The sequence below is a fragment of the Gavia stellata genome, chromosome 2 (assembly GCF_030936135.1).
Source record: "Gavia stellata isolate bGavSte3 chromosome 2, bGavSte3.hap2, whole genome shotgun sequence".
Classification (NCBI taxonomy): domain Eukaryota; kingdom Metazoa; phylum Chordata; class Aves; order Gaviiformes; family Gaviidae; genus Gavia; species Gavia stellata.
Genome location: NC_082595.1, coordinates 59,582,627 through 59,609,335, shown reverse-complemented (window position 1 = coordinate 59,609,335; position 26,709 = coordinate 59,582,627). Strand labels below are relative to the sequence as shown.

Genomic DNA, 26,709 nt, shown 5'->3' with positions numbered 1-26,709 from the left:
CACTCAAAACAAAAAAGCAACGCTTCACCACATGGGCAATAAATACTGGGGTGAAGAGGTTCTCAGCCCAGCAAAAACATACTGACATGTTAGAAGTCTACTGACGGCAACAGTCTAATTAATATAAAAATCCAAACTACTTTATCCCCTTAAATACTGTTTCAGTCCACTAATTCTACTTTGCATACTTAGTCTTCACTCCCAACAGAACCAGCAATTAATCCACAAACTATTTAAAATTAACAGCATCTGAAACTACAGAGAATTACCATTTTCCTGCTAAACTTCAGTCAAAAGTACTTGACTGAACTGCAGCAAAAAAATTAAATCTGATTTTTCAATACTGTGTTAGACAAACCCTAACGGGAGTCTTACAAGTGGGTACTTTCCTGGAAGGAAGAACACAGCACTAGTACACAGGTGTTGAAAAAATCCCACTGTATCTCTCCCTGCACCTTTAAGAATCTAATCCTTATTAAGTTTACCCAAGAGTCCTAATGTCCAAATGGAAGAGAAGACTTCAAGATGAAACATTCACGAAGATTAAAGTAAGGTTTAAAAAAAATAATATCTATATCTACACATACTAAAAAGGCATTAAGAAAACAAAACTTTTCCCCTCCTACATATTCAAGTAGTCCTTGTTTTATTGAAAGTTATTCTCATTGAAAAAAAAGTCAAATTAGTAAACACATGATGTGCCTGCGGCAGACCCTTCAGTGAATATACCATTTGGACAAAACAAATGCACAAATCATTCAAAGTAGTGCATTGGAATTTTAACACGACTGAATTCAGTTTGGCAATAGACCACAATCGCAGAATTTTATGGAAAGAAGAAACAATAGGTTAAAAAAAAGTAGCAAGATCTTCTTTTTTTTTTTAATAAAAATTAAAGAAAAAAAAGATTGGGTAGCAATGCAGTTCTGCAAACTTCTGTGCTCACTACTCTGAAATCTTGATACCAAAGCTTGCAGGTTGACATTTAATGAAATGCACAAGACAACTGTTGTAGATTCAGAAAGAAAAAAAGGAATGTGTGCACTCAGGTCTCTTTTTCAATTCAGGGACCAGAACTAACTAATGAATCAAGAAAAGCAATAAAAACCTTTCTTTAAGGACAAAGTTTTATGTTGTTCATAGTTATAAAAAAATAAAAATCAGAATGGGTTATAAGTTAAATTCAAATGTTCACTTCCTATCTTGAAAGCTTTGAAAGATGACCATATACAAATTTCATGAGCAGCAAATGAATCAGTCTTTAGTGTACATTCTGATGGCAGAAAAGGTTCTTGGAGAGTACAAGGCATGTGACTGCAGAGTTTTAAACCTCTACATTAAAACGTGAGTTCATACAACCACCTTATTCCAACATCTCTTCACCCATTTATTCAGCCTGTTCAAATCTCACGTACTTGTCTTCCAGTACATTTGTTTGCACACCATGCAGAAGCCACTGAAATGTGTGGAGTCGATGAAAGCAAGACAGTTCAACTTGTGTGTTCACCAGCTGTCCATTTAAATCCACTAGCCACTCACAGATAAATGTAAGTCTGCTTAATTTATATGGAGTTTTTCCCTCCTTGTAGTTCAATGATGGACAAAAGACAACCAAGTACAATTTTTTTTTTTTAATAAAGATAAAATTACAAAAAAGGTAAAATCAGCTCAGGAAAGGCGAATTACTTTAATAGATCAGTTTAGACATTTAACATAATAACTCACATCCATTTTTAAATACTATTACATAAAGCATGGTGAAGAAAGGAATTTCTGCCTCATAATTAGAAAACTCACAATACAACTTGCCAAAAACCAGAACAAAGCCGTTTGAAAATAAATACGGTCCATGCCAAATAGTACAAAATGAAACCAGCAGTCTCTTTCAATACGAAAACTTTTCTTCTTTTAGGTATTCTCCAACTCTAGGATTATGTTCTGCAACTGATGAGAGGCTATCTTTTGTTCAAGGATTGCTGAGCTGTTCTGATTTTGCTCTGTAAAAAGGCAAAAACAAATTGTTGTTTCATTTTTTCAATTAACTGTTTTCAAAATGCAATTTTGAATTACTACTGTCATGAGTCTAAAATATTTAGTGTTATGAGGAATTTAAAGTGATATCAACAGAAATCACTACTTTATAATATTTGAAATTAATAAACACTCTCAAAAAGGTGACATTCATTATTAATTAATTGGAGTTTACCCTTTGGCATCTGTCTTTTCACCACTGCTGTCCTTGGATTTATCCTCCTCCTTAACATCTGAAAAATAACAAGATTTTAAATATACCAAAAGATGCAAAAAAACCTTAAAAGACTTCAGAAGAAAAAAGCATGACCAAGTTATGGTTTTTTGTATATACTCCTAGCCAGAGGGAACTAGCTTTTAAAAGAAGTCACTGATTACATATTAACATACAGTGTTAAATGCATCCATCCAAAGGAGTGATCTGGGCACAATGCCAAGTGATTCAACATACCTCAAGGCAAGCCTCTCTTGACTGGCCATAATAATGGTATGCAATAATGAGACCTGGATTTCCCCTGAGCTCCTTCCAGTAGTCTTGTAGCCCTAAATGTAAGTCTGTTCTTGGAAAAGTCAAAAGTCCTTGGAACTACACTATCCCCAGAACCCTAGCCAGCTTCTGTTTCAGAGAAAACCAGTTGGCTCACCCCACAAAAACCGAACAGGAACAAACTCTTTGTCTAATGTATTTAAAGCAAGAACCTTTTTTAACCCTATTTTCATTGAGCTATACAAATCCCTGGATCTAAGATTTCAAGCTTGTGGGGAAGCAACAATAACACTTGGCTGAAAATTCTATTCTAGTGTGAATAGCTGTATCTTGAAACTGATTAATTTAAAACAGATACTTTAAATATGATGGGAAAAAAAAAAATCATCAACTCAACAGCTAATTAACTGTTAACAGAAAACACATCTTTCTCCCAGCAGAACTGACATTTGCAGTTCTAAAACATAGGATGAAATCCCACCAGAGTCCTACCTGCTTTTTTGTCCTCTGTCTCTTTTTTGTCTTCCTCTATCCTGGCTTTCTTTGCTCCTTTCTTATGATCTGCAACATTTCGTCGTCCACCTTCCCCTTCATCTTCAGAATCTGAAAATTCTTCATCACAGGCTATACGCTTATCAGATGCTCGAACTAGGATTCAGAGTTATGAAATTAATTGAGCATAAAGTCAACTACAATAGGCCTAATAAAAAAGAACTATCAAATTACGAATGAGTAATAATATAATAATTTAATGCTGATGAACTAAATTATGCATAAAAATGCTATCTTTCAAGATGCTCTGGGACTCTCACAATGACTTCTGAAAATAGCTTTACAGAGACACAGGGGGAGGGTGGGAGTATTTTAACATGTATCAAATGAATTTCAAATATTGGAAACTAAATCACAGGAGAAAACATTATGGCCCCAACAGTTCAGAAAACAGACAGTGCACCAATAAGAGGTTATAGAATTAATCCAATCCCATCAAAAAAGGTTAAACGTAGCAGGAAACTCTTGGCTATAGCTGAAGAACAACTCATTGTCCATACAAAGGCTAACAGTAATAAAGTGAAGGGTACTGTTGCAAGTATGGAAAACCTCTCTCACAACAACAACAACAAAAAACAAGTAAAAGAATTTTTTTCAAAACAGTATCTCACTTTACATCTATGGGGAACATTATTTTTTTATGAATAGCAAAAGACAGAAGCTAAGTCCCATATTTCTTTAGTTACAATTCATCTGAGACTTCTGGAGTATCTATTTTAGATTTAAAATATCCAGACTGTTTCATAAGATGCAAAAAACCATGTTCTTTCAGCACTTCTTTAGACGCCTTTAACAGGTTTAGGTTTGTGCAGAGATGCCACCTTAAGAACAGCAAAACTGGCAACCTAGTGGCAAAATTTTTTACTCAGGAAACGAAACTGCCAATCTTCCAATACTGCACTACTAGGACCAAGGTTCTGAACAATTAAATCTAAAAAGACTCTACTTGGACATGCTCTATCATGAAAAATATTTCTTACTAGAAATGCGTTTGTCTGGATCTTCCCCATCCTCATCTCCACTATCTTCATGAACAGCATCTTCAGGAATAGCCTGCATCTGTACACCAGGTGCATGAGGTAACATGCGCAAGTTTTCAAATAAGCGTTGCCTGCAAGTAACAGACAAGGAAAGTTATGGCTACACAGAAGTAGCATTTCCTTGGATTTTGTATTTAATTCTGACAACTCTGCATTCAAAGTTAACCTGCTTTGCTTTAGAGTCAGTTTCATTTACAAAAAAAAAAAACGCATTCCAAATTCAGAAAGCTTTCCATCCCTAACAGATCATTGATATCCACACTATACTTGAACATCATTTTCTTTAACTTTTTAAACACTTATTTTTAAACACTTATTGTGCCGGTCACAAGCGGTGTCCCACAGGGCTCAGTTTTGGGGCCGGTCTTGTTTAATATATTTATCGATGATCTGGATGAGGGGATTGAGTGCACCCTCAGCAATCTTGCAGATGACACCAAGTTGGGCAGGAGTGGTTGATATGCTCGAAGGTAGGAAGGCTCTGCAGAGGGATCTGGACAGGCTGGATCGATGGGCTGAGGCCAATTGTATGAGGTTCAACAAGGCCAAGTGCCGGGTCCTGCACTTGGGTCACAACAACCCCATGCAACACTACAGGCTTGGGGACGAGTGGCTGGAAAGCTGCCCAGCAGAAAAGGACCTGGGGGTGTTGGTCAACAGCTGGCTGAATATGAGCCAGCAGTGTGCCCAGGTGGCCAAGAAGGCCAAAGGCATCCTGGCCTGTATCAGAAACAGTGTGGCCATCAAGAGCAGGGAGGTGATCATGCCCCTGTACTCGGCGCTGGTGAGGCCGCACCTCGAATACTGTGTTCAGTTTTGGGCCCTTCACTACAAGAAAGACATTGAGGTGCTGGAGCGTGTCCAGAGAAGGACAATGAAGCTGGTGAGGGGTCTGGAGCACAAGTCTTATGAGGAGCGGCTGAGGGAGCTGGGGTTGTTCAGTCTGGAGAAGAGGAGGCTGAGGGGAGACCTTATCGCTCTCTACAATTACCTGAAAGGGGGTTGCAGAGAGGTGGGTGTTGGTCTCTTCTCCCAAGTGACTAGCGACAGGACAAGAGGAAATGGCCTCAAGTTGTGCCAGGGGAGGTTCAGACTGGATATTAGGAAAAATTTCTTTACTGAGAGAGTGGTGAGACACTGGACTAAGCTGCCCAGGGAAGTGGTGGAGTCACCATCACTGGAGGTGTTCAAGGAATGGGTGGACGAGGCACTGCGGGACATGGTTTAGGGGCACAGTGGTGTTGGGCTGATGGTTGGACTTGATGATCTTGCAGGTCTTCTCCAACCTTAATGATTCTGTCATTCAATCAACTTCAAGCTTCAATTCCCCACAGGGTCAGCACAAGTACTGCCCAGCTGGGCTGAACGGAGTGACAGTATTACTCTGTTTGTAATGAACTAGAGTATCAAGTAGGATAATAAACTATCCTCTAGTTTCTTAGAAAGTAAGCCAGACACTTAAAGCCTGAAGAAGTCTTCACTGTGTGCAGCAATGACTTCAGGGTGAAAAGCTATCCATCTGGATAAGATTTCTTATTGGCTGTTTCAGGGAGAACAGAGAGTTCTCTCCTGTCTAAGAAACCTGATGTGATGGACCCCACACTCCAAAGCACCACAAGCAGGAAGAGGAAGGACAATGGACTTCTCTTGGGACTTAAAACTATCCTTCCAAAAGAGGTCCAAGTAGAGAGAAAGGTATGGCAAGCGTTATAACACAACTATCTCAGTATCCTTCAGCCCAATTTGAAGAGCTAAATGGAAACTGGTGCTTTTTTGGAATCCTTATGGTCTCTGCCTCTGTTCAAATCACATGACCTGGCAAACCAGTTTTGCCAATCCAGGGAGCACTGTAAAGCTAGGTCTCTGCGAAAGCATACAACTAACGGAAGGAGGATTCTCTGAAATGATGGGTCACTGCTCTTCTTGTGGGCGCTAGTACCAGGATGTGAGGTTGTATCTCTGTCAACAGAACACACACCATCCATGCCCAGGGATGTGTTAAAGAGCAAGCAAGTTTTGCAGCCAACTCGCACCATGAAAGTTCAACAATACACAATATACAGCAAGCATCCTGGCAGATCATCAGCTGGAGCACTATTACTACAGAGAATTTTTGTAGAATTACATCAGTGAAAAATAGGTGGATTTTCCCCCCTTGCACATTATTAAAAACGAAACCCCTTTCATTTGGTTGTGATTTATACATTTGTGTTATGAACACCAATCACAGTCTATACACCAACCACTTCAAAAATTAGTATTTTAACTGCTTTGGTGAATTTCGCAACTTGACAGTTTTACAGGTTATAGCAGTACCGGCAAACTTACACAGCTAGTTTCACATCTTTATTCAGCTATTTTTAGTAACCAAAAGAATTCCTGTGCACCGTTAACAGCCCATTAAACTTGGGGCAGGGGTGGGGGTTTATTCTTTTAAACCCAGAGCAGGGACAAGCCTCAGTAAGCAAAGAGTACTTCAGGCTAACCAATTATCTCTTATCGTTTGAGTACAGAATTGATTTCGTGTATGCATTGCTCCATCCCTGAAGTAAAAGATTTGTTTACAATCAAACCTTCAGGATGTGAGAAGACATAATCTAAATATCTGAAGTAGCACAGGCTAAAAACACGTACCCGCTATAGCTTGGCAATGAGTGCTTCTCAAACCTTGTGGATTTGTCAAGCCACAGTCACTCCATTGCCTGCACACATATCACTATCTTTCCACAGTTTTGGATGTCCGAGCTTACATGTGACTTTTTATTTTCACAGCTGACAGCTACAAAGAATGACAATCTCTGTTCATGTTTACACATGGAGCTGAGAATTAGAAATCCTAATCATCACAGCATACCAGCTTCTTTCCTGACAGGATAAACTTTCTACAAAATTAGAATGGGAAGCCAAGTAAAACAGTCATCTCTTTAGTTGCTGGAAAAAGTAAAAATCCAAGCTGGGTCTTAAATTTTCATATTTATAGTTACAGGATTTCATAAGCATAAATACTGTTGTAGGAGCAGACTTTTAAGTATGTCTTCTGACAGAAATAAAAAATATGTCAAATCTATTCGGTACTTATTTTTAGTGCGTAACAAAGAAAGGCGTACAGTTTTCAAAACTACCTAACAATTAAACCTCTGGAGAAATGTGATCCGCATGACCTACTTGATAGATAAGGTAATCACTACTTACTTGATCTTCTCCATATATTCTGGTGTATTCTGATTAGTCATATTTGAAGGACTAATATGAAGCTTGAAGTCTGGTCCAAAATACTCAAAGTAGTCATTGTATGGCAACTCTATAAACCAAAACACAAAAGACAACTTTGTGACCCAAAAAAGATTTTAAACCTTTTAAATACAACAGTAGTTTTGACAGGATTTTAGTTACAGAACTATCAAACCTGAAGCATTCAGGTAAGCAATAATACACAAGTACTGCCTGAACTGTTCAGTGTTTTTCTTCTAAAGGGCAAAGCAAGACAGAGTTCTACTGTAATCATGTTAGAACATACACTGGAACAACGTTAGTAACAAATTTGGTAAAATAATTAAAAATGCTACTTCTGCAGAAAAGAGAAGCTCAAGTGATGATTTCTTACAGCTGTTTCCAAAGTTAGTCCAGTTTAAAACGTTTAAGCGAGCCATTCAAAATATTCCTTCAGTAAAACATGTAACACGTGTTACTAGGCTGAAGATCACAGCTAGTTCAAATACATGGTAAGCACTGTACAGTGGTTCAGTGACGCCCATGTTTATCCGTTTCCTCCCCCCTCTTCCCCTGCTTTTTGTATTTTCACAGATGATGGTCCCCTGACTGGAACATCTAATCCCCAAAATGAAGTCAATGAAGACTTCATATCCAAGAAAACAGTAGTATTTTGTATTGAATATGACTATCTTCCCAGATAAAGCAACAGAAATCTAAAAAACCTAGAACCCTTAAGAAATAAGACACTGAAATCCACATCTAATTGAACCCTTTGTTTTGTTTCTTTGTTTATGATTATTACAGGTTAAGCAATCTTGTTAGGTGGATAGAAAGGAGACAGGAAGATTAACTTGCTATTGCAACATTTAGAAATGCACTGTTCTTTCTCAGAAGAGGTTAAAGATGACAAGGACCCACAAAGTTGAGAGGAATGTTAAAAAAAAAAATCAAAAAACCTTCATATATATCCATTGAATAGGACATGCTAATGGAAAAAAAGTCCCAAGATAAAGAAATACTCCTGTCTCTTCAAAAGCTTTGTCTGACAAAGAATATATATTGACATGCAAAATAGAAAATATACATCTTGAAAGATACTGTCCAAATATTCTTTTCTCACTGACAGCAGCATTCCACTGAAGTCAGACGGAAACACTATGAATCCAGCAAGGGATACATGAATAGCAAAAGGTTATAAGCAAAATTTGCAGTCCAACATGAAAACTGCCAATGACTGATGTGCAACAAATCAGTCCAAATACCAGTTTTATAAAAAGGCATTCCAAAAACATGTCCAAAAGTATATTTGGCCAGAAGTAAAAGGAGGCAGGATCTCTGGGGATCTTCCTCAGAGAAATTACTTCACTATTCAACTATTTGAAAGAAGTCTACTATTGCTTTTTTTATTTTAAATTTTTTTTAAGATAGCTTGTATAGTCAGAATTGAGTCAAATGGAAGAGCGGAAGTCATTATACTTTCACAGTCACTTTTAAGTCATAGACACAATGGAGAAACAGTTATGTTTTACTATGTAAAATGGACATTTGTTTCTCATGAATACCATGTCCGTGGTGCCCAACTTACACAGGTCTACACTGTTACAATCAAAACAGTATATATTCTATCATACTGATAACATCCATATTAAAAATAGTTACAAGTAAGGTTCCGTAAGTTTTACATGTTTTGAATTTTCCAAAAATGATCCAATCATTTAAAGCTTTTGCTGAGGCATAAAAAAAGCCCCAAATGCTGAAGTTTACTTAGTCCATAAGCTACTGAAAATTTATTGGCTAAATCCTAACAATCACTTTCTACAGTTTATTCTAAACTGATGCATTAGTTAGCTATAGAAATGTTTGCTCTCTGTCCACTTAACCCCTCCCAGGATTATTTCTTAATAGAATATTAATTTGGGTATTAATATTTACCATTAGGAATTTCACAATCTAAGGCAACAGCAGTTTCATATGTCCAGCATCGAGCAACATTACGAATAGTATATCCTCCTCCTCCTAACATCAGCAATGGCAAGTTAAAAGTCTTTACAACTTCCACACATTTAGCATGACCTGTGAAACACAAAAAGAATTAACAATATATGCAAAATATCTATTAAAGAGAAAAACATATAATGAACTATTTAATCAGACATATGCAGTCACACTTATCAAGCGAGAACTGAATACATTCAAGTAAAACAGAACTGTCTCCCCCAAAAGCTAAGCACAACCTCACAAGAAATCAAGATTACAGATAAGAAATGTACAAAATACACCGAACATTATCCACCCCAGTCTTCAGAGACTTTGCATGACGGTCTATTGCTGCTGTTCTGAAACGCTCTTAGAATGTTTAGTGTTTTGCCTTTTCATAACTGATGTCAATACACAGTGACAAATCTAGGGACAATTTCTCAGTCAAATGTAAAGGGAGAAGAAGGGAAAACAGAAAATCAGTACTTGGTCCTTTCTACTTCTAAATTTGAACCTGTATTAGAGGTTGCTAAGTCTTGCTTACAGAATGAACTGGTGCCAAGACAGTACACACTCCAGGGAGATACAGCATACTGAAAGGCATCTGTAGGAGGCAGCAGCTCTCTTGGTTTCCAAGATATGTAAGATGGAAAAAAATCTGAGCTGTATGGGCAACTGAAGTAGCTTTGCCACCTGGTGCAAATCAAGAAAAGAACCCTGAAACACTGCAGAGCCAACAGATTTTTTTTTTTTTCTGTTGCCTACAAAACTCTAATTGCCTCATTAAGAAAACACAAAACCAAGAAACCCCAGCAAATTAATGATTCAAACAGGCTGGATTCAAGGCTTAGCAGAAGTTCAACATACATTTAGTACTTTAATAAATAATAATATAATAATACAATAATAATATTATAATAAAAAGGTCTGCTAAATTAACATCTCATCCCAATTTTAAGAATCACGCTTTTGGGTAGAAATGTAAGTATTACTAAAATAAATTAATTCTTTAAAAGTTAATAAAAATGTTAACAAACACCACTATAAATTTAACAATGCAGTGAGTATTCTCATTTCAGTAATACCCATTTTATGCCCAACAAGGGGTTTGATGTTTAGTATCTGTAGCCCTACTAAGTGAACCACTACTTTTATTTGCCCATCATAGTAAGTGTTGCAATAGGACGACTGTTGTCGCCCTGTCATTCCAGAACATTGCTTTAAAGCTACAGAAAACCTGTGCATAGAGGAAAGAGAATCACTTGAGTGGCTAGGAAGAACATGGAAAACCAAGCTTCTTAACTTTTTTAGATGGACAGAAAGAAAGAGGCAACTTCTGGGTTTCTTTTGGCCACCCCTGTATAGCAAAGAAAGAGGTGATTAATCATAGTAATGAACAAAATCTTTGTGACTCAGGTCCTCATCATGCAAGTATCTTGAAAAATAGTATGAAGGATAGAGGTTTCTATTAAATAAAAAGTTACAGACAAACACATGCTTTTCTGCTTACCTTTAACAGTAAGATTAAAGCATCCCAGCCTGTCACCAGACAGTGAATCTGCTCCACACTGTAATACCACAGCACTGGGCTGGTACATCTCCATTACTTTGGATATAATCTGTAATCAATATAAAGCAGCAAGTTGTTAATTCACATTATGGAAATAAATCCACAAAATGAAACTACTATCTTCCCAGAGAGCTTAAAAAAGAAGTACTCACTGGTTTGAATATCTGTCCATACGATTCATCATCTATACCATCCCTCATTGGAAAGTTGACAGCATAGTATTTGCCTTTTCCAGCACCAATGTCCTATAAGCAGAGATGACAAATGCTTTATTACAAAACATAGAAGCACATAACGGTACCATCGAAAAAAGTTTACATAAGTCTGCTGAGCTATTTTGTACCATTATTCATGTCTGCGAGGGGAAAAGAGGTGAAGTACCTTACTTGATTCCCATTCTCCCATAAAATCATTCTGGAGTGTAGAATCATACACCAAGACTAAATTTGCAGTAAGTACAACTGATTTTTTAATTCAAATATTTAAGACAAAAAGACAAAACATAGCTGATCAGTTTAGCCTGGTAAAAATAGTTATGCAAAAACAAGGAAGAAAACTGAGAAGAGCAAGGCGATATGCACGTTTTTGGTGCTGTACGAAAGATTTGTATTTAAGAAGGTTTTTAAAACCGTATTCTTTGCTCCAAACATAGGATGAAGAACTAGCTGCAGCAAAAGGGAGAGAGGAAAAATCAAACAGAGGCCACTTATAGGTGCTGTTGAAGAAACTGAGACTTTTTAAACAAAAAAAAAACAAACAAAAAACTTGCAGATTATTCTCAGTTCCATCAGATGACAAGGGATGAACTGTAGTAGTCTATCTTACCAGGTTTCCTGCACAACATATGTATTAAAAGAAAAAACTCTTTTGCAAAATATCGAGTTAATAAACCCTGAATCCATCCACTTCTGTTTTGACGATCAGCTCAAAACCTAATGATCCCTGCTTGCCACACATTCCCACTTCTTCCCTTTAGCTCATCATCAAGACACACAGAAAGTGATCCAGTTTACAGAGCAGTTCTCTGCCTCTAATAAAGATACAATGGGGAAGACAGTAAGATTTAACCTGTTCGGTCTGGTTGTAAACTATTATAAAACAGCAGCTCTGCAGAAAGAGGACACTGCAGGTCCAATGTCCTTGAAAAACTACGAGTCATCAGTAGGATAGGCCCAGCAATACAATTACTAAACCTCTCAACACTAGCTACTGAAACAGTCACAGACTTTTTCCTCTTCCTGAACAAAGCCGCCTTAGCAGTGAACACAACAGTAATGTGTCACTTCCAGTAACTATGGCTTTTTTTTTGGGGGGGGGGGGGGGGGGGGGGGGGGAGGGGGGCGGGTTGGGAGGGGAAGGGAGGGACAGGGACGAATGGCCCAACTCAGCATAGGCACAATGTTAACAGTTGACTTTTTTTTTTTCTTCCAGCACATTAACATTTCATTGCAAGATTAGTGATGTTGAAGACCCCTGCTGAACTCAATTCTGGTTGGTTTGGAGCATGACAAACTGTCCAGAATCTCCCTAAGTGAATCACCTAGGCTTTCAGATGCTGATTTTTCTGAGGTGATAGTGCCTTGCCTTCCAGATTAAAAAAAAAAATAAAAAAAAAAAATCATTAATTCAATCTCATCTTAAAACACAGCAAAGCCAAATGTTCACACAATTTCCCAGTGAACAGGATAATTGTTTTCCAGCCTGAGCTACTCAACCGATGTTTTTTGTAACCTGTACTTGCACTGGTTATAAACACTAAAGAAACAATACAGCATTCTGGTAGTTGCCCATTCATCAACAGATCAAATTTCCTCACAGAACCTGGGCCTCTGTGTAGCACTACAGTCTCAACGGAACTATCTATGTATATATAAGACAAGATTAGTGCTATCATCTAAGATGTGTAGAAAGTCAAATAACTTACTAAGGACAGTGGAAGTTCAGATTGCACAATAGCTTCAGTAGAAAATGGATGAATGCAGCTGAACTAGACAATCTCTGTGAGATTCAGCTACACTGATGGAGTTGCAATCACAAAATCATCAGTTGATGCATGATTTGTTCCTGCATCAAATAAGCGTAACCTGATCAGCAAACTAGACCAACTAACTAAAGAATTACAGAAACAAGCTTGAATGGAGCCCGCTGACAAAAATAAGATTTGGTTGTTAAAGTTGATGTAAATAACCAGCAACAGGAGGTCAAGTTGAGCAGAAGCAAGCAGCACAATACTGGTTTCCAGAAGGAACACTGACTTCTCAGAGAATTAGTTCTCCCCTTATTTCAATTAGCTTTGCAAGCTCTGGAGATAGGAAAAAGCTAATGTTTTTTTTTTTCCTATGGGGCTGTAATAATTGCCATAAAGCCTGCTGAAGTCTGTATGCAGACAATGCTCATTTCAAAACACTAGCTAGCAGCACAGGATAAAAGTTACCATGCCTGAGGTACTGTTTGTCACTGACACTGTGCTAAAAAAATCCCAATAACATACAATATTCTTCTATTTATTTCAACTGTGTATCTTTAAATTCTTTGTTCTGGGTGTGGTGAGGTAAAGAATCCATAAACTTCTCTGTCAACGGGAAGTGCTGTTTCTAAAAAGCCAAGATATCGAACCCTTAAAAAAAAATTCTAGCCAAATTCAGCAACAACAGCCTGTCATTATAAACATCCTGGTCTGAGCTGCTTTTTGTTTGAAACACCACTACCACCTTGTGGCCAGTCAAGTTAAACCACATGAATAAAAGCAATGCCTAATCTTGATTTCTACCTAAATCAATTTAGAATGCAGTTTAACAAAATCTGACAGCTGTAATAACTTTCAGCTCCAACAACCACACTGAAATAAATGCTTAGCAGCAGTCCACTGATTTAAAGCTCAACTTTCATTTACTCCTGTGTCCTCTGGGTATCATCAGCACACTGGGGAACACACATTCTGGGAATATTAGCAGAAACACAAATATCTGCATCTCTTCAGTCCATTTAAAGATAGTAGGAAACAGTGAATTCTTCCCCAACACAAGATTTTTGTAGGTTAACCTTTTAGAAATGTTTACAATTTAAAAAAAAATTACTAACTGTATGTACAAACTAATGTACAAAGTTGCCAATACCAGAGTGACTTACTCTGGGAGTGCCTCTGATAAAAAAAGGTTTTATTTAAGAGTTTGAAGCTAGGAATATATTAATCCTAATACTTGAAATATTCTTTCAACTTGTGAAGTGGAACAATTTCTGTTCTAATGGACAAGAGTCTAACAGGAGGAATGGCTAACTGTGTTCTATTTGCCTAGTAAATTCAAGTTGCAATGGCTATTAAAGCTCTGGCATAAAGTTATTCTAAAATTTGAAATAAGTTTTGAAGCCATGTGATCTCCAAACAGCTACTTTTCACTGAATGTGCAGAATTGAAATGTACAGATAATGATTATAAATATACCACGCTGTTTTCCTAGAGACATTTCCAAAATCTGAGTGAACTAAACTAATTCTGTATTTAAACTAAAATTTCAGACATTTTATCCAGGAGTGAAGGTGTTGATTTCATGTAGAAGTGAATAATTTACTTCCCCACTATCCTGTATTTTTTTTTCTAAGGTTCTTTAACAAATCTGTCACTCTAGACTAACATATTTTCTGAAAACTTACTGCTGTATATTATTGCTAGACATAGTTACTGTAACCTAGTATCTACAAGGAAGAGAATAAGAAGGAATTTATCACCTAATGAAATTTCATGTTCAACCTTACCCTAAGGTCCCCTGTGCCCGGAAAATATTCACCATACTTATGGAATGATACTGTCATGACACGATCTGTGGTATAAAATGCTTCTTCAACACCATCACCATGATGGATATCAATATCAATATACAACACTCTTTGGTGATACCTAGAAAGAAAATCACATATGAGGAATCATCATTACCTGTTATGTTCATAATATACTGATACCTAACAAGGAAAAACCTAATGAAAAAAACCAGCTAAAACACTAAAATCCAAGATTACGAACATTTTTATGATTTTGGTTAAAGCGACCATGTGCTCTTAGAATTCTCAGTACAGTTTGGATAATAATGCAAATAAGTTTATCCTCATCCAAATAAGTAATTTAAGTATGTCATGTATTTAGTATTTGCCCCAAGTTGTCTCACTCCATAGAAGCTATACCTTGTGTTTCTGTTCACACCACTTTCTGTTGTTCACATCTGCTGAATTCGCCCCTTTCACAGGGCATTTCTTTCTGCCTTCTCAATAATTACCAACACAGAGTACACTAAAACATCTCTTAGTGCACGCTTCAAACAGCATAGTGCCAGAAGCAGGAATAACCCATGTTCCATAAGCCCGCAAAAAAGAAATTTAAATACTTATTTTCCATTGACTTTTCTTCTTTACTTCTGCAACGTTCTTATTTCCAAGTGGATCACACTTACTATTAGCATGAAATTATTACACTACTGCTTAGTATTTCCTTAAATACTGCAAGTCTCAGATCAGTTTGAGATGGATAAAGAAACCAGTTGTTTGAAGCCTCAGAGCACTGGAAACAACAGTAAGTATTCCTTAAATTCTGTTATTCAGTAAAGAACAAAGTCTGTCAACATCAGAAGATGCATTTTCATCGTGCTTTGCATAGTGCTATAGAATGTGAGTCTGAGCAGCCATAACTTCAGGTGGGCTAAGATTTTTCACTTAACGAGACACTGAACAGGACAGTTTCCTGTGGCTACATGATCCGTAACTATTTGAAAGTTTCCTTCCTTCACACGCACATTAAGCTAAAAAATTCAAGACTGGACCATGGAAAATCATATCGCTTTTCTTAGACTGCAGAAACAGATCCTGAACACATGCTGTACGTTTAAACGAATGTCTTATTTAATATGTTAGTATTAACTATTTGTTACTGTCTTTAGAAACTTTTTCCATCTTTAAAAAAACACTTCCAGATTACAGCTGCTCCCCCCCCCACCAGCAGACTCAGCTGCTCCATTCACAAGAGTCAAATACCTAGAATATTTCTTGTGAAAAATTAGATTTGTGTGTTATTAGAAGGGATACAGTCCCATGAAGCAGTACAAGTAATACTCAGTATTTGAAATTTTAGTGAAGCATTACTGCTTGAAGTTAATTATATAATCACTTTTTCATTACTCCTCATTTTTTATTTTGCAGTCACAGCAGCACAGCTGTTATTTCATTATTTATTTGTAACAGCCACATTAATTCACATAACAGTCCAAGGAAGCTTCAGTGCGTGATCTTCCCTGAATATTCCTGTTTGGTTTAGTAACAACTTAAATGATAGGGAACAAGCAGGCATTTTGAGACACCAAATGGGTGTATGATTGTGAGTATAATGACTGCCCTAAGGGGTCAGGGCAGTGATCCACCTAGCCCACTGTTCTGTCCCCATGAGTAGCAACAGGAGATTGACATTTAGAGAAAGCATGTAAGCCTGTCCATTTTCTGAAGTCTGCTACCCTAGTACTTTCCCACCATCTAGAATTACAGCATATGGCATTTTACAGGGTGCATAGTTGCTTGGATCTTTAAAATCCATTTACAGACCTCTCATCCATGATTATGTCCAATCTCTTTTTTGAATCTGTTGTTGCTGTCTGCTTCCTTCAGCCTCCTGCAGCAGGAAGTTCCAGAAGTTCACTATCCTCTACGTAAAGAAGTACTTCTAAGGATCTGTTTTAAACCTATCTCCTATTAGTTATCTTTTGAGCTTGCTTATATTTTAGTTTAAACTTCTTGCTGAAGCCAAACTGGGCAGAGCTTGGAGTTTTCTTAATTGAAACTGTACAAGTCCAACATGGGCTATGAAAACTTACTGAAATAATAATGACAATCCATATCTTCAAACATTTAAATACTTGAATTTGATACTTTCTATAATTTTATGTTGTTCCCATCATAAACTTACTTCAGTAACTCAAGGATGGCAAGCACGATATCATTGACGTAACAGAAACCAGATGCCTCCGATTTCTTGGCATGGTGAAGTCCTCCAGCCCAATTAACAGCCATGTCTGTTTGCTGTCTGTTCAATTTTACTGCTCCAGCTGTAAAAAGACATACATAAAAATGAAAGAAAATGCAGTCAGAAACTTCTGAAGGCCTTTAAATCTGTTACATGAAATCGTATCTTATTTTTTAAGTAAGTTGATCCTAGATCTGACCTCATACCAATACCCCATGTCAAATATGAGATATGTCAAATAACTGATATACAATTATTATTTCTTTATTAAAAAAACCCTTATATTTGCTTCAGTTTTAAAAATACTATGCAAGTTTTAAGTTGCTGACATAAATGTAATAAAGCTACAAAATAGCAGGCAAACAAGCTATACTTACCAACAGAGCCTCCAGTTGACAGCTGACAAAACTCAAACAGGCCATCAAATACAGGACAATCTTCTCCAACATTAACTGTGTAAGAAATGTATTACTTTTCAAAAACACCATTCCAACAGCATGGCTATATGCATGGATAACACATTCAGAACTTTAACTACTCCCCCCTGCCTCATTTTTGTCAGGCTAAATTCTAAACACTGAAAACAATGTAAAGTCTTTATAATCTAAGATGACTCCAAACTATCCTTTTTTTTCTTTTTAGTTTCCATGGGAAGCTTTGTCTCCTTGTTAACAAGAATTTAGTTAGATAATTTTTAGATTTTTGAAGAAGTGCTGATTAACATAGATCATGTTAAGAAATGCACAATTACTTGGAAAAATAATTTGCTGAGAATAAGGCATCATAAAGAGGTTACAATACTGCCTTTTAAATTGATATAATAACTGTCAAACTGCATTCCTAACAGTACTTTGAGCCTATTCCTATAATTAAAGAAATAAATTAACAGAAAGGATGAGCAGTGAGTAATGTACAATTTTTACTATCTCACTCCAACAGGAATGAATAATTTCTTTTCTTGACTTAAAAACATTTTCACACATTGATTTTACTTCTCTACTCTTCTAAAAGTCATTCTTTTTTAGAAAGATTTTGCATCAGAACAGATTTTAAGACACTTTTGCAAACAGCTCACAACTAAAGTTTAATTTGTGCGTTAAGCCTGCAGAAAGTATTATTTCACATCTAGAATATACTCTGTGAAAGGGGAGGCAAAAATCCTTCCATAAGCTTAAAGAACATTTTTGCCAATATGGCTGCTTTTAATAGAGAAGTCCCAAAATTAGTGTAGCTAAAGGCAGGCACATGTTACTCTTGTTACAGTATTTCTCTAACCCACCCACAGCACGAAACCATGTTCATACCCCTGTATTGGTGAATGTTTAGCTTTAAACAATGCTAACCATCAAAGCACATACACATAGACTTAGCCTAATGTTGACACTTACATCTCTGCATTTGCTTGCTGTACTCAGACATATTGTCAGGCCTTATTGATCGGAGAAATTTGATGTATTCATCGCTATGGTACTTGGTCATTTCCTCAGCAGTAGCTTTGTGGGGTCGCTGATAACAAGAACAAGTTATAGAAATAATCAGTGCTCTGCAAAATCAGCTAACAATTGGCTAAAAATGACAACTTGAAAGAAATCTAATCTAATATACTTTGAAGGGAGAACAGTGAAACTGATAGTAGTGCTGTTTTGCATAAAGCAAGGACTACTCTGTTGTTTGTATACAACTTGAGTAATTCTTTGTGCAGTTACCCCAATGTCCCTCCAACACCCCCCCTCCCCCCCAGTCATAAAAATACTGGTGAAAAGTCTCTACTGGGGCTCCACCTCACTTCTTCCAGACATGGACAACAATCTGCAATCCTCACCAGTTATAAAATAATGCTTCATTTCTAAGTAAGAGCTCTGAATATACTATCTAAGTATTTTCTATTTCCACTTCCACTTCTCTCCGTTTATTTGTGTGAAATACTTGAAGGGCTTTAAAAATAACTCAAAATACTTCCGTGGACATACTATTGCTTATACTCACATAAATTTCCATTTTTCTGTACAAGCCATAATTTAGCAGCAAGTTGTGGGTCATTCTGATCCTATGAGGTTTCATTGGATGCCCTTGTCCATAGTAATAGTTTCCGATATCACCTGTCAGTATTACACAAATGAATAGCTATTCATATTACAAAACAACTTTTCATTGCTACTTAAAAGAACCATTCCCAGAAGAAAGCAAGTATGATGATTAAAAAAAAAAACCAAACAAACCACCAGACCAATAAAGGGACTACTGTCTATTTCAAAAAGGCCATGAGGAAAACAAAATGTTCATAAAAGGTCATATGTCAGAAGCAGGGGGCAAAAAGGAGACCAAATCTAACACCTTTATTACAAGCAGACAGTAATGGGGGAGCAAAGATGCCTACAAGAAGTGGTTTCAAATCAAGAGTGAAGAAAATAGTGGGCAGGAACTGAAAAATAAAGTAACAGGAAACAAAACTGCAATTAAGAGGGGAGCAGAAACTACTGATGACATAGCCACATTATACCACAACAGAGGCTGTAGCAAAAGCTACCATTTTGCAGGAGCTGATTTTAAAATACCATCCTCAGCCTGCCCTTAACTACTAACCCTAGCAGTTACATTCCAGAAATTAGCTTCAGATCTATTGCTACAACCACATGCACAAACATTCCCCAGCCACATGCTGCTAGGGATCCACAGTAGTTTAACAGAACCTTGCAATCCAGATTATCCCAGCTCTGTCAAACTGGAGAGCGACTAGACACAAAATTAAGATAACAAATTTGACACTCACTTCCAAGAAAAGAATGGCTGCTATCATGGGCTAGTTAAGTTTTCTCCCCAGCTTGGGTACTGTTAGAACATACATGCCTCCACTTTGAACACTGACATTCCCAAGACACAAACCATTTTAAATAGAATTAGCGGTGCACATGTTTCTAGAAACATAGACAAGCCTAAAAGGTATGTCCAGTTGTCAAGACTTTCAGCTGGAGAATTCCATAACAACTTTTCGCAATAGCACCTCTTTGCTTTTTGATCAAATTTCCTGGTAGGATTAGTCAACTTTACCTTTTTGAAATTTTTACTTTTCTTTCACATCCTCCAACATGCTCTGCCTTGTTGACTGGGAATGAAAGAAATACTATTTTCACAATGTCATACTATTTTACAAATTCTGGTAGTCAGAGGTAAGAAGCAGCACTGCTATGAAACAGCTTTACTGTCACCTCTTCAACATGAGCTCCAGCTCAGCAGGAAGGGAAAATGTCAGCTTGCAGTACCAACTACCGAGAAAAGCAAGCATTACAGTAAGATTTTAAGTCTCAGAGCATTCTAAAATCCAGCTTTTGGCTTTTGAAGTGACAAGGAGAGTAAGGACACTTAGGAAAACAGATATAACCTAATGTAACATAAGATGAAGTTATCCAGAAAAACAATTGCTCAACACCTAGCTCTTAGCCATCCCACAACAGTGGAAATACAGTTTTAGCATTAAGTTAAGAACTTTGAAGAACACGGACCTACTCCTAACTTAGGTATTTAAGTGGAAGATTAGCACTTGTCAGTTACTAAGACCTGGAATCTTGCAGATACTTACTGCAACCCTGCAGTTTTGGTCACATGCAGGTCAAGAGCAAAAGGTATTAAGAGAGTATAACCACACCCCTTCCCACCAGCAAAAACATTTCCAAGCATTTTACGAAACAGTACCTTATAAAATTGCTGTTTAGGAAAGATCGATCATGGCTCTTCGAAACTAATGACTGGAAGATGGAAATCAACCATTGTTTTATGAAGCTACTGTTAACTCCCAGATTTACAGAGCTTCAAGCTAGTAAGAGCTTAAAATTTTGAAATTTTAAAGACAACGGTGACTTTCAATAACATGATGCTTTTGAGGAAACTTCATTCCAAATACATTTGTGGCTTAAAGAATATGTACGAATTTCATATCTTTTTTTTTTAACAGTTCATTTCAATTTTAACTACTTCAGCTCGTATAGTCATTGTCACTGGCATTTTACCAAGAATGCTGATGGATAAGGAAGCAGACAATTAAGAATTATTTTCTATCTTATGTAAAATGTAAGATCTGTTATTTTCCCTTGGGAATAAGAAAAAACATTAACAAGCTTCTCAACTATACTTGCAACGTATCCTTCGATATATCGCAATTAATCAAGGAGACTGAAAATTAAGCATATTTGACATACCATACACTGCAGTGTACATTTAAAAAAAAAATCAATCAATAAATTAAGCATACCTTTTAACTTTCACTTTATCCTTTATCAGAAAGGAGAACTTTTAAAAGAATTGGCAAGTTGGTAAATGTAATGGGAGCTTATTTAATCAAACAGAAGATCTGTGGGTGAGTATCTGGCAGAAGCATATTGACCCTTCCATATTACAGGTCAACAGTAATGACTAACAATAGATATCAATATGATACACTTCAGCAACAGGCAGTACCAATTACATCTTTCAGGTCTTAGCATCACCAACAAAAAAGGGTTTTGGCATTAGCCTCAAAAAAAATAAATCAAACATAGGGACAAAAAGCCCATTAAGTTTCAAGGGACTGTTGCAATGTGTATGTTGGCAAGGGTGAGGAAGGAAAAGGTATGCCAGAGGTTCCTCTTTCTTCATTAGCACCTTGATTTCCAGCCAACATCAAATCACAAAGGGGACCCATCTTGAAGACATCATCCTGCGGTGAAGGCCAAAGTGTCAAAAATCTCTCCTTTACCCAGTGAAGGAGAAGGTCCCCTTCCTGGTACAAACACTTCATCCACTGATATTAAAACCTATACATCTCTCTTCTTCATGTATCACAGCCTTACTGGAGTACTTTGGGGAAAAAAGCAAGGTCTACCAAGAGCTAGTGTGTACAGGCATGGCACACCTCCCTCACCAATGGAGCTAAAAAACTCTGCACTTAGTGCCAGACAAACTCTGGCTAGAGTATGCGTGTATATGAGAAATGGGTACAGTGAGGCCAAGTGCACAAGACTAGTAGTGCAGATAGTATGAGTACCTGATCCTAAACTTGTCAATACAAAGGTAAAAGTCATACAGAAGTGTTACAGGCATATTTTATATCACTCACCAGTGCGGGTGCACATGGAAAGTGCAAAAGAAAAGAACATTACTGAAAGAGGAAGCAGAGGGAAAGAGCACAAAGCAGTATATGCAGAAAGTTGGCAAATCTATTAATCTGTCACAGCAAGGCTTCAAAGACTGAAATTTACTGTTTTATACCAATAAAACTATCAGCTAAATGGCTCCCATTGAGAAGTAGCAACATAATCTCTGAAAAGTTGAGTCCTTAACTAAAACAAGATGAATCAAGTGCCAATTTAGTGCTGGCAGGAGTTTACTGTCCTGCACTGTTCACCACATGATGCAAAATGTGATACTAACAAATGACAGAAGACCTACCTGAAAACTGTTACATACACTGTCATGTTGTGGGTTCAAGAACATTAAAAAAAATTACTTCTCAATTCATACAAGTTACTCACCTAAACTCTGAAGAGAGCTATCAAATAAAAATAAACCCACATGATTCCTTTGATGAACATAAGTTTTAGACACTAACTTCTCTATCCGAGACTTCAGCAAGGTCCACAGATGTTAAATATTCTAATACATAGAAAAATACAAGAGGCTACATGCCCTAAAGGAACTTCAGTTATGTCTGACAAACACACAACCAACTAACAAAAGCTGCTACGCCCCCAAAAAAAGCACGTTAATCTCTCTAGTTACTGAGATATACAGAAAAATAACACCTTTAAGTTTATCCATTACAGAGCAGCCTTAGCCACCTGAACAGAGGCAAGATATGAGGTTTACTTATCTTTTTGATACTTTGTAACTTGCAAGTTACATTACTTTGTAACTTTGATACAGATAAATTGTTATGTACACTCACCATATCTGTGCTTATTTTAAGTATGGTTACCACGAAATCATGAGGTATTTCAGAACTGTACTAAGTGCAGAAACCTAAACACTACAATGGAAAACCACATGAAAAAAAAAATCTTAATAGCTGTAGTTACATTTGGATTGACTTCTGCAATACTAATGGGTGAACTCATGTGAAGATGAATGTAAAAAAGATCATCAATGCCTGATCAGTCCAACAAACAGCTATTCAAAGAGGCCTCAAATTACTGTACTAGCATCTGTAGTGTTGAGGGTTTTGTTGTGTTTTTTAAAATTAAGCAGATAGCAGAAGACTAGCAAAGTTCTGACTTCTGAGCCCTAAGCAGAGGCTGGACACCAGCACCGTGTTTGGAAGCCACTGCGCAAAGCATTGATGAATTTCTGTGAAACGTTCTTCAGTTAAAGCTTACATTTGCAGGTAAGATGAACTTAAACACTGTCTGAATATAGTAGTATACTGCCCTATTAAAACAGGTTTAGTCTTGTCTTTATGGGTGGAACCAACCACATTCTGATGTAGATCTCAGATTTTTCACGAAGGTAGAGCCTTTTGAACACCCACGTTAAATTATGCACAACAAGCAATCTAAACAATACTGCTAGTGCACTGTCACGGAATAAATACACTTATTAACTGTAGCCGTGCTAGTTGCTGCGTGATTCTCTAGAACTGTGCTTTGCTGTACAGGAGCATAGAGTTGGAAAGACCATGTGGGTCCTGTCCTCATTGCTATGGGCAACTGAACAAGGCGTACCTATTTTGGAAGAGGCCACTGAACTACCTGAGCCACATGCTGCAAGACCATGGCAACAACCTGAAGGCACATGGTAAGAGGCTAAAATAACAGCTACAATAACCTTACAATAACCTTCCATGTCTAGCATGGTTCTAAGCAGTGTGAGCAACAGACTTCACTAAGCTATGGCCATATATATATATGTTAAGACTAGAAGCATTTAGTAAAAATATTTCAGATCAGATGACTGAAGTATCTTAATTTGTACATTTTTACTTCTTCCTCTAGTATACTGGCTCACATTTAAATAAAATTCCTGACCTGAGCACGATCACAAATAATGCAAATTCTGCAAAATGCATGTGGCTGACAGTCTATTACAAACTGCAGAAAATGAAATCAAGCTTCTTCTACCTAAATTTTATTGATTCTGGGTACAGTGTGAAGGCTATTAAAACTGTTAATGATCAGAAAACATTAACAGTAATACACTCTGAGAAAACTTGGTGACAGGCTAATTTAAAAAAGCAACTTTAGATGACAATCACACTGAGCTTCACAAAGAGCTTGTAGGAATTTATTGCATCTCAAAAGATATGCATATATGCTTCTAGTACTTTGCAACACTTTTTAGTGTATACTTTTAAAGGAACAGAGTAAAAGTATGTGTGAAGGGACAATTATGACAAAAATTGTCATTTACTTCAGTTATGACATACCTGGAGATACACCACTACCTCAGTTGCGTGCTTGAAGTGTCTTTGTATTTTTTGGTTTTGAGTTATTTAAGGCTTCAAACACTCCTCTTGCTTTGATTCAAGACTTTGCTGGTACAACACAGTTACAAAATACTCAGAATTGCCAGGTGAACCACAAATTAGTATTAGAAATATTTACTGCAGGTATTAACTCTAAAATTTCTTCTAATAACTATTTCCAAAAGAAGTGTAAAATAAAGGTTGGCTTTGGCAATAAAAAATAAGACATCAAAAACATCCCAAAGCTGTTCATTTCTGTCAGACAGAAAGCATTTTTTTTAAAATTTTTTTACAACAGATACTACCTTTCTCTACATTATTGTTAATAATCCTAGCCTACATATTCAAGCGAGACACATGCTACAACTGCTTTTAAGTCGCCATTATCCTGCCACCTCAAAACGTCTTCCTTCTCCAGTTTCTCCCCCCTCTTCACTAGTATAGCTTTTTGGCTGTTAAGGGAGCCTGACACAAGCACCAAGTACCAAAACCCAGGGATCACAGAAAAACTGAAGATATCGGCACCTAGTAAACTATAACCACCTGACTTGTTTAAAAAAAAAAAGGGGGGGGAAAAAAAGGAAAAAAGCATGTTGATAAAAAACCCCAAACCATGCAAACATTTGCAGAGAGAAAGCTTCTAAACTACCACTGCAGTCTTCCTTGCAACAAGGCAAAAAGTGATTCCTCTTCCCAAGGAAAAGTAAGATCCCAGCCTCACCAAAATTATCCCTAACAGGGGCCTCCTTTCCCCTTTAGGCTGAACAAAGAACCAGAGCTAGCAACAAAGAGAAGGGGGCGGCAACCACCACTCTGTCTCCTTTAGTGTGGTAAAAAAACCAAGACAGGCCCCACAAGATCTGCCATTTCTAAAGAATGGCAGATTTGCTACAGCAGCAGACAACTTTGATATCTTAGTGGGGTTAGCCATTCATCTTCATTTCCCAAATGGTGAAAACACCAAAGCGCTACGGCAAAACAGCTTCAACCTCCTTTTCCTGGCTATTACCAATACCAGTCTCAGACACCAACTTAAAGGATTGTTACAATAGGAGGCAATTTAAAAAAAAAGTCAAATCTCTTAACTAATCTGACCAACGAGTTTACCCTCCTAGTACAAAAAAGGGAAAACAAATGCAAACTCAAGAAGAAAATGAAAAGTTCTGCCTGCTGTGGCTAGAGAGAACCACAAACAAGTTGCAGCAAATATCCAAAACTGAGCACAAGCTTTATGTACTTTCTTGATGTGACTGACAATGCAGATCACAAGTCACTGTGTCCTCATCAGACAAGTCTGCAAACTTAGAAGGCCTGCAAGCAACTCAAATTTCACTATTATTAAGCACCTACGCATGCAACTTTCGTGTTCTGCTAGAAAAGAGGCTCGTGGAAGCCAAACCTCCACTCTGATGCATGTTCGTTTGGGGGGGGCGGCAAGGAGACACCAGATCTTGTATGAAAGCCAGAGGAAGGGGAAGGCCTCAGCGCAAGAATCACCAGGTGCCGAAGCCACACATGGCCTAGACTTTTTTTGCAGGGGAGGAGCCAGACACGGCAGCGACACCAACGCCTCTACGCTCAGCGGATGAAGGGGAGTGTCTCAACTTTTCTTCTTTCTTGGGGGGGCTGGGGGGCACACACACACCACACAATAGACACAGCATTCACCGCCGGGCCCGGCAGCCGCTCCACGGCAGGCCTGGCAGCTCCCCGACCCGCACCTCGCCGGGCTCCAACCTCACCAACCTGCCCCCCCCGCCCCTTCCCCCTCGCCCAGCGGCCCCCGGGGCTCAGCCCCGCGGCGGGGCGCGTGTGCGCAGGGCCGATGGCGGGAGCGGGACGCGACGGCGCAGGTGGAGGCGGCGGGGACCCCCGGCCGGGAGCGCCATGGAGCCGGGAGGGGGGCTCGTTCCGCGGGGGAGGGGGCTCCCATAATGGCGGGGGACGAGGGCAGGCCGCCCCAGGCGGCCGTTAAGAGAGGCTCCCCCCACTCACACACACGCGCTCCCGCGCCGGCCCCGCTCACCGTCATAATAGTAGCAGACTTTCTTCTTGCCGCCGCCCTGACTGTACGCCATAGGGCCGCCGCGCCGGGGCCGAGTCGGGGGGAGGGAGCGGGAGGCCGAGGCGAGCGCCGAGCCGGCACGGAGGGAGGGAGGGAGGGGGCGGGAGGAGGCAGACGCGGGAGAGCGGGAACTCGCGACGCCGGGCCCCGGGCAGCGCGAGCGGGCCCGACCATCGGCAGCGGGAGGGGGAAGCAAGCGGGATGCGCCCAATCCGCCGCCGCCGGGGGAGGTGAGGGAGAGAAGAAGGCGGAGAGGACGCGTGCGAGCGAGTGCTGGCTTTTTGCCTGCTTGTGCCTGCCCTTGTCGCTTAATCACACACACAGTCAGGGAAGGAGCCAGGGCGTAG

The 26,709-nt window shown here is 38.4% G+C and overlaps 1 protein-coding gene across 1 annotated transcript; it reads right to left on the bottom strand.

Annotated features, from left to right (window-relative positions):
* Nucleotides 1-1,622: 1,622 nt before the first annotated feature.
* Nucleotides 1,623-26,425, bottom strand: HDAC2 (histone deacetylase 2). Its single transcript, XM_059828410.1, has 14 exons — nucleotides 26,324-26,425; nucleotides 18,855-18,967; nucleotides 18,257-18,374; nucleotides 17,246-17,320; nucleotides 16,812-16,950; nucleotides 14,624-14,765; nucleotides 11,023-11,115; nucleotides 10,811-10,919; nucleotides 9,256-9,396; nucleotides 7,303-7,411; nucleotides 4,051-4,181; nucleotides 3,011-3,166; nucleotides 2,207-2,264; nucleotides 1,623-1,997 (listed from the first exon to the last, which is right to left on the bottom strand). Exons 1-14 carry the CDS (start codon nucleotides 26,373-26,375, stop codon nucleotides 1,967-1,969), a joined length of 1,467 nt encoding a protein of 488 aa, XP_059684393.1. The 5' UTR covers nucleotides 26,376-26,425; the 3' UTR covers nucleotides 1,623-1,966.
* Between the last annotated feature and the right edge of the window lie 284 nt (nucleotides 26,426-26,709).